Source organism: Oryzias latipes, chromosome 8, assembly GCF_053564925.1.
Source record: "Oryzias latipes strain Hd-rR chromosome 8, Olatipes_Hd-rR_3.1".
Taxonomy (NCBI): Eukaryota; Metazoa; Chordata; class Actinopteri; order Beloniformes; family Adrianichthyidae; genus Oryzias; species Oryzias latipes.
The window spans coordinates 16714874-16724260 of NC_136244.1; the positions used below are offsets into that span (position 1 = coordinate 16714874).

The 9387-nt window shown below is 39.7% G+C and overlaps 1 protein-coding gene across 2 annotated transcripts in view; it reads right to left on the reverse strand.

Moving 5' to 3' along the window:
• The window catches only part of adcy9b (adenylate cyclase 9b), a 32139-nt gene extending 28240 nt beyond the window's left edge, over positions 1–3899 (reverse strand). For both annotated transcript variants that reach the window (XM_011478182.4, XM_011478180.4), the window contains exon 1: positions 704–3899. In XM_011478182.4, coding sequence (XP_011476484.1) covers positions 704–2480 — 1777 coding nt within the window. In that variant the 5' untranslated portion in view covers positions 2481–3899. The remainder of the gene's footprint in view (positions 1–703) is intronic.
• Between the last annotated feature and the right edge of the window lie 5488 nt (positions 3900–9387).

The window sequence follows — 9387 nt, forward strand, 5'->3', positions numbered from 1 at the left end:
TAATCCTTGTCAAAAGTGCAGCGGTCAAAATCAGACAAGCAGTCTCCAGGCAGAATTATCCGGAATGTTAATGCAAAAGGGCAGGTGAGCACCATCTGCACTACCTTTAGTGGGATGCAGTCACTTCAGTTTCAATGAAGGATAATGGATCGGCCAGCTTCCAATGACAAAAAAAGACCCATTAAACCCACATTTAGTCCGTCTTGAGTGATTTGCATGAATGTATAAAAAGCTGAATGAAGCCGTTTGGAGGCAGTAAAGAGGTAAAGAAGATGCTGCAGGCGAGTCTCATTTAGACAAAGTGACATGTATTAGGTTGTGAGGCAACCTTTGATGTTTGGGGAAGGTTAAGAGAATGGAACACATTGGGGACGTCTGGAGGACGGTGTAATTGAGTGAAGAAAAAAAGGAAGGAACTGAGTGGCAGGAAGGATAGGGAAGATGGTGCCTAAAATGTGATTCGTGCATCTAGTACAAACACCAAAGATATGACTGATAACAAACTCAGTCCCCTGCCAGCACTTCAAACACAACTAAGATAAGTGGTGCTTGAACCTCACATCAACCTCGATAAAGTAAATGATCTGCTTCAGTTCAGTTGATGTACTAGATACATTCCAAAACCTTCTTTTATTACACATAAATAAAAAAAATTCAAAATGAAACAAACATGGTTCTCACAAGACTTGTACAATTTTCTTACCTTTGAGTTGATCCGCCACCACACTTGGTCCAATCCTTTCAACAACCTGTCCGTCTTCACGCCGGTACCGGTCATCCAGGAACTTGGCGGTAGCCTGTGATAAGTGGACCTTTCCAGCCACTCCCAGCTGCTCCATCAGATTGGCCAAATTAACGTCATTTGACCAAACGTCAAACTTGAAGCGCTTCATGCCCAGGATGCCACACAGCACCGTGCCAGTGTGAACCCCCACCCTCATGTTGACCATTTCCCTCTTCTCCTGGCAGAACTGCTCAATCGCCTGAATCATGCCTAAGCCCATCTCTACGCAGCAGTAGGCATGATCTGGTCTGGGTTCTGGACATCCGGCTACACAGTAATAGCAGTCTCCTAAAGTACTGATCTTTTCACACCCCGTGATCTCACAAAGTCTATCAAAACGCCCAAACAAGTCATTCAAAAGCCCCACAAGGGCATGGGCAGATTTGTTGGCAGACATTTTAGTGAAGCCCACGATGTCTGCAAAGAGGATGCTGACTGGCTCCATCCGTTTCATGTTGAAGGGTCTGAAGATGATCTGGCCTCTTGGGATGGAGGTTTTCTTACGTTTGTTGCTTTTTGGGCTGGAGATGACGGCAGCTGCCCCACTTGTGGAGTATCGCTTTGCAGAGTTATCCCCAATGTCCTCGTCGCTCTGCTTCATCAATTCATCAGCCACAAGTCTGGGCATGACAGAATGGATCATACGCTCCTTCAAAGCCTTCTCCACCTCCAGATCTTTGCCATGCATGATGGCTTGTCCCACTTTAAGAAAAGTGCTGCGTGATCGCACCTCAGACATGATGAATAGATGCATCCCAATGGCATGAGCGCAGAGATGGAGCAAGGCTTTGGCTGGTCCCAACCATGTTAATGTCGCCCACTCTGAGCTCTGGTCTCCATCTACCTGGCTCAGGTGCATCCAGCCCAAACTCTCAAAAACCACAGAGTAGAGTAACCCAAGCAGTACAGAAGCGTACAGTCGGACATGCAGAACGCTGTACAGCAATAGTAGAACTTCAATGCAAAGGGAAAAGGTGCCTACAGGAGATAGACACCGGGTTATGGTCAAATTACCCACAGATGCATCAATGGAATGGTTGTAGAATGTCTCCACAACACTAAATTCTTCCACATCTTCTTTGAAGCTAAATGTCTGAATCTGGGGAGCCAGGGTCAGGATGAATGTTACAAGAATGAGCAGCAGCGATGCCTGATTGTAGCAACGAGAGTAAAGCCTGGTGAAAGTTAGAAGAAAGATAAGAAAACAGAAAATGAAGAAAGAAGCGATGGGAAGAAGAAACACCACCCTGTCACAGCGGGAAGGGTTGGCAGCAAAGTACAATCCCCAAAGAAAGGCAGCAGCCGCCAGGTAAAAGAGCACATAGCGGAAGCGCCGCTGGGTCTGAGGAAAACAACGTTCCCTACAGGCCTCCTCTAGGATAGAGGAGTCAAACTTCGGATCCCAGAAATGGCCTGCAGATCTCTCGAAAAGTTGAGGCATCTTCCTTTGAGCTCGAAAATTCTTGACCACTGTCCTCTTCATTCCAGACTCTCCAGAGCTGCAGCTGGAAGAAATGCTATATTTGCAGTGCTTGGCTCCCACGATAAAGCCTCCTCCGATTGAACCCAGCGGCCCAATTCCATGCTTGTGCTTGACACTGCCGCCAATTTTCACTGAGACTCCCCCATCTCCACTGGAGTTACAGCTCACCTCTGTGTGGTGAGGCAGCAACTGCTGATGTTGGGGTGATGCCATGTTGGGTCTTTCTCTATCCAGGTCTCAAAAACGATGAAAAAGGCACAGTCATTTACATGAAAACATGGATGAAAAAGTAAGGCAAAGTGTGCAGACTATAGCAGGGCATTGAGAGAAGCGTGAAACAGAGCACAAACAAAAACATGAGGGGTTTTGGCTGTAGCAAGGCAAGCAGACCATCCAGGGTTTTTGAGTAGTTCATTATTGCACCTCTTGACGTCAATGCCTGCATTCCTCTACATTCCCGTCTGTTTTGAAGCACTTGAGACGGCAAGGTTTACTTGCAGTGCACTCTGTTCCAGTCCAAGTCAACTCAGCAGCCCACACTTTGCTTTGCTCATTGGAAAAATTTTGAAACACTGCCTCAAATAGAAAGTAGAGTTAAAAAAAAAGTACCGAATAATTTGGGAAAAGGGAGGCGTCACCATATATCCTCATAAAACAGTTAATACTTTTTCCAGTCTGTTCTATTATTATTGCCTCTTTGTGTCACTTCATTTCCATGGAGCATAAACAAAAATATTTGCAGAACAAGACCTTTTTTGTGTATAAAACAGAGCAAAAGGCATATAAACCATAGTCAACAACAACAAAAAATATTTATATTAGGAAGACTAGTGTAAAAAATGGTTTCGAGGCTTAAGAAAAAACCCACATAATCATTCCCATAAGGCCTGGTTGGAACTGTAGGTATAAAAACTGACTAGGGTTTTCATTCCAAACCCTCCAGTGTCCACAAAGTCGCAGGTTTCGAAAAAAAATGTGTGGATTTATTGCTGCAATTTCAGTTTCAAAATTGCATCAATGCCTCTTTGGTATAATCCAGTCACACCACATGTCACCAACCTAGATTGTCCCGCGTGCGTCCACAGGAAGGAAAAGGGGAGGGGGGAAAGGAAAAGGCAGGCGAGGAAGAGGTCTGCTGCTCCTTCTGTTAATTTGGAAAAAAAAAATTAAAAACTTTGACAGCCTGGTCTCCCTTTGAAAAAGCCAGACGGGTGCAGGTGATTAAAGGGCCCCCCCTCCCTCTCTCTGCATCCTCCCCCCCACACCTCAGTCTCACAGGTTAAGGCAGAGCGCCGCTTTGATCCAGACACTTTGATCGACCTGGAAGGAATGAGGGGGGAAACGTTGTCATAACCCCCCCTCCAAATAATCGCTCCACCTTTAATCCGAGACTAATGTGACAGTTTCGCCCCACGTGCCGTCCACACAGCCACCACAACTCGTCGTCCAACCATTTTGAGCACGAGGTTCAGCTGAAATGCTCCGCGCGCTTTCCGAGCTCGTGGACGAATGTCAGCAGGAGGCAGACACCACCATCTTCTGCAAGCAACCGGGAGAAGTGACTGTGGGCGTGTGTGTGTTAGTGTTTGTGTGTGAGCGACGGAGAGGGAGAGAGAAGGAAAGACTGTATCCGCTTTGGCTTTTCACAATAAAACTCCTTTGTGCTCAATTACATGGCAGCAGGGGCGTGTCTATATAGGATGGGCCAATATGGATTAATTAGTTATAATAAATGTAATCGGATATTTTGTATAAGGTTTTTGTAGACCAATTTTAGCCAGGAATGTCCAATCAAAAAAATGTAAACAAATATTGGCACAATCTCTTTCAATGGTTATGTTCTAAAATCTTGGGTCAGATTATTTACTTATCAGGTAGAGTTTTGGACATAAAGTCTCCTAAATGTGAAGAAACCATTTCAAGCATTCACCAACACAGCGGTTGTGTGTAAACATTTAATTTTGTTGTAAAACTGTAAGAATGATATTATTATAAGTTGTTTAATTTATGTTGCAGACTAGCAACCTGTTAAGGGTGGAATGAATGGTAAATGGTGTATACTTATATAGTGCTTTTCTACCTACAAGGACAAAGTGCTTTGCAGTCACACACAGGTGCCTGCTTACCACCAGAGGCAAGGTGCAGTTCAGTGTCTTGCCCAAGGACACTTTGACTCATGGGCGTTAAAGGTGGGATTTGAACCTGGTGTTCAAGGCGGGATTTGAACTTGCAATCTTATGATCATGGGTTGACTGCCCTACCGCTGCACCACGGCCACCCCGTTAAGGGTGGATCCCGCCTTTGCCCAACAGTAGACGGTTGGCTCAACAGGTTCAGAAGGTGGATGGATGGATGTTGCATGTGTTGCATTGATAGTGCATCTAACCACAGTATAAGGCTTTTTAGGTATTTTTGGCCGTAAACAAATAATAACTCCCAAGTTTACTGGATACCTCAGAATCTTAAACCAAAATCCTTTTTACCTCAGTTTTAAATTCAGCCTTATTATAGTTCAGGTGCGCTTTGTGAACCAACAGGTAGTGTATTTATTGCACATTTAGACTGCTTCTTATCAATATCAACATTTTTTATTAATTCCTAAAACACAACAGTTGCAGTTTCATAATTGAAGTAGCAAAAATAAATAAATAAATGAAAACCCTTTAAAATTGTTTTTCAATAAATGGGCTTTATCCAGATTAGTCTTAATCCTTTTTTTACAGTGTGCTTCTTTTTTACTTAATTTTTTGTTTTTACAAATTGGAAACATATTATGGTGTGAACACATGTAAACGTATGCAATCATATGTAAAATTAATTTAACTGTAGTTTTATTTTGAAAATCCCACTTTGAGCCCGATGTCACAAAGTAGAGGCGAGAAAGAGAAGAGGGGTGGGGGAGTTTTGTAAAACATAAAGGTTATGTGCTTGCCTTTTGATTGATGATTGACACAACACTTAAGTTGTTATAGTTAACAACAATACCCGGGAAAAACTGTGTCACACTCAGTCAGGTCTATATTTGCAATGAGGTGACACAGAAAGTGCACAGGCAGGAAAAGCCAAGTGTTAAGCTGAGAAAATCAGAACATCTCAAATAATGTACTCAAGTCAGAGTAGTATTACTTTATCATAACTGTGGTAATGTAAAAAAAATTACTGTAGGTATGGTTAAAAAAATATTTGAATTACAAAGTAACAACCCTTCACTTATATTATCTTTGATGAAAACCAAAACATTCATTAAGGTGTAGAAATAAATATAATATTGGACTTTTATCCACTGCACATCATGTCGTCTGAAACCAAATATCCAATATTTAAATTATATCTGATGATATAACTACACGACTTTAAAATAAGAAGTGATATTATTTTATTTTATTTGAAAAAGCAGTATTTTTTAAAAATTCACACTGTTTCTGTAGGTATTTGACTATGAGGTTCCATTTGTGCCAAAAACCTCATACTTGCATACAAACACAAATTTTCACCTCACAAATATTCTATCTGGAATAACATTTTATACAAACGCAAATCACTTTTCATAGAACAGTTGTTTCAAAATAAGATTATTTTTGTGTATCAATTATTTAACAACCAGGGCTTACTTTTAACTTATGAGGAATTTCTATTTAAATTTAACTTCCCTGTTCCCCCTTTAGAATATGTGTTTGGAGCTATTCCCTCTGGTGTATGCATGCATGCTGTTTAAATTCCAACACAGAGTTAATGTTGAGGAGCCTTTCCTGCTCTCTTCCATAAATACTCCTGTGGGGAAAATATGTCTGACTGGTTATCCCAGGAAAAACAATACATCCATAAGAACATTATTTCAAAAGAACATTGTTTCACTACCTCGTAGAATGTCTTATTGGTACATGTTTGTTGAAGATATTGCATGGAAGGAGATTTGGCAAACACCCAATACATTTTTAATCACCAATAAGGTTAAAGAAGTTACTTTTAAGATTATCCATAGTATTTACCCAGCTAAAATGTTTATTCAAAACAGATTTAGATTAAACATTGACACACTATAGTTTTGGTTGTAATTCCCCTGAAACAGTTATCCATCTTTTCTGGTATTGTTCCAAAGTTACAGTGTTTTGGCAGAAGATTTGTGATTTAATTAATGATAAAATTGATTCTTGTTTTGTTTTATTCTGGAAAGATGTCTTGTTGGGTCTAATATTAAAAATATGCAAAAGGACTCTGGTTTACTTTTAAATCTTTTACTCATTTTGGCCAAATTTCATATTCATAAATGTAAATTTTCTGGTAGAAAACCCTGTTTCACTGTATTCCTTTCTGATTTAAATCAGTATATCAACAGTATTCGAAATTCAGAGAAGCAAAAAGCAATCAGAACATTGTCTGTATGTGATAGATTTAGTATTTTCTTGTAGATTTTGGCTTATTTCAATTTCTATTCTTGTTCTCATGTTTGTTACATTTGTGTATTTGATATTTGCATTTGTTTTTTTTTTTATTGCATACCTAAAGTACATCCTTGTAAAATGGCATAATGTGCAATAAAGTTATTTAAAAAAAATAATAGTAATAATAATAATAATAATTTAGCAAGATTGAGGTAATTTGCTGTTTATTCCGGATCTACTAAACACTTCAAATGTCTTTCTTCACCTGAATATGTTTCTTTGCATTGTGTATTTTTTACAGGCATCTTGTCATGAGTAACAAAACCTAAAAGAAGTTTGACGAAGCCACTGGATTCTGACTAAAATCTCTTCCTGAATAAGTTTCTACCATTGAATTTATGTTCAGATAATAAAATCATTTTATGTCCCAACACATTTTGTCATCTGGAACTACTGAGTGATTTATCTTCAGATTATCCAGTCAGCTTTATTGAACTTGATAAATTTGAGAAGACGTTGTGTGAGTCTACACTTCAAGATTCATTTCATGCTGCTTCAGTTTTAGGTTTAATCAATAAACATGAGAAAGGTGCCACTGGGAGTCATGCATGCTTGTATCATCAGATTATCTTTATAGTTTTCACAGTTTTGTCTGCTTTGAAGCATCAGACATTTCAAGTTTTTTTTTAACCCTTGTGCTATCTTAGATGACCCCACCCTTACATTGACATGTTCTCCCTACCATGACAAAGGGGGATAAAGGTGGAAAGATTTCATGTAATCCATGGACACCAGTGAAGATCACAAATCATTGAAGGAAAAAGGTTCAGGACACTGTCTAGTGGGTCAAGATGACCCAACTCCCAATGTTAAAGTGCCTGGGATAGCACAAGGTACTTACTGCATTTTCTTCCGTTACTGTGTCTGCAGAAATGTTACCAGAAGTGCTTCTGTTTTTATGTTTTTGTCAAATTCTAGCAGACTTTCTGTCCACATAAAGTTTTCACCTTACAGTGAACCCAGTTTTTCCTCTTGGGACGTTTTTCTTTCGTGGTTGGGCTGGGTTGTGACATGTCTGCTTAATGGAGAGTGTTATTGGCTTTGGCTGGGTCACGGAAAGGCATTTTTTCTTTTTTTCTTTAAAGGTTCATGCAATCTTTCACTGCCTTTGTCCGGAGAGTTGTCTACAACTCAAAAATGCATTTGGTGCACGTGCAGCCATGCAATTCCTCATTTTTTTAGGGTCACAAGGATCTGTTGGAGCCCAACCCAGACCTCTCAGGCAAAACAAAACACACTGTACAGGTAAACATTCAGTCACAGAGAAACACTTCTTAACCCTTGTGCTATCTTAGATGACCCCACCCTTTCATTGACATGTTCTCCCTACCATGACAATGGTGGATAAAGGTGGAAAGATTTCATGTTATCCATGGAAACCAGTGAAGATCACAAATCATTGAAGAAAAAAGGTTCAGCGCACTGTCTGTCTAGTGGGTCTAGATGACCCAACTCCCAACGTTAAAGTGCCTAGGATAGCACAAGGGTCACTTAGCTTACATTGGAAACTGCTTGAAGAAAAACTGGTGGTCTTTGGTAGGTGTTGCAAAAGTTAACCTAGTTATCCTAGTTATCCTAGCAATCCTTGTGATCTTCACTGGTGTCCATGGATTACATGAAATCTTTCCACCTTTATCCACCTTTGTCATGGTAGGGAGAACATGTCAATGTAAGGGTGGGGTCACAGGATACCACAAGGGTTAAGTTGAAAATTTAATTTTAATCTACAAAATTTAAAGGTTAAGCCCCAAATAATATCAATTCTGGAGTGACTCTGACTACAGGAGTGAGTATTTTTGTTAAATTCATTGTAAATCTACTGTTTTAGTACATAAATATAATGTTTTTGTATTCTAAAATAGGATAAAAGGAATTCTGAAATGTTGCACAAAGCTCTTTCTTTTAAAAAATAGGCTTTCATCCTTCACACTTTAATTTTTAATGATAATATAAAAAAATGTCAAAAGATTTAAGGCACCTCTTCACATTGCAGTCCTTATCTCCGTTCAACTTGTTAGATTCAAAGTCACTTTACAGAACTCATGGCATCTCAAATAAAAATGCTATGGCTGCAAATCTGCACTGTTTTCAAAGCCAAAAGCAATTTCCAACGTGCTTTCCCCCCTCGCAGCCTTCACCTCTCACACACCTCCCAACTTCAAGTCACGACAAATTGCAGGTGCATTGCAGATATCACACATAAACAGGCTTCCCACAGCAGAACTGAGCCCCTTAGTTCTCAGAGATCAACCTCAGGGCCTTGTATGTTTCAATGTAAGCTGGTGCAATTAAAAACACTTGACATGCTTTTGCATGTAAGGTGTGCAGATAAAGATGCTTTATCTGTACAGTCAGGTTTCTACATGTGAGTGATCGTATCTAGCTTTAGGTTTCTGAATACTTTTTGGAAGAATAACAACAGATCTTTAGTGCCTCGGTCCAATTGACATCTTTATTTTTGTTAATCAGGATTCCCAAAAAAATTGGGTTAATTAGTAATGTAGTCCAAAAGGAAAACGCCTATTACTTGATGGCATACGCATCCAGTATTCAAAATCTAATTTACATTAATGATGCCTGAGCATTTTCTAAGCTAAACATTATAGATTTCTTTTATGTTGAACATTGTGAAGCATCTTTCCGTTTTGTTTTTTTTGCACACCTCCCTCTAGTGGAAA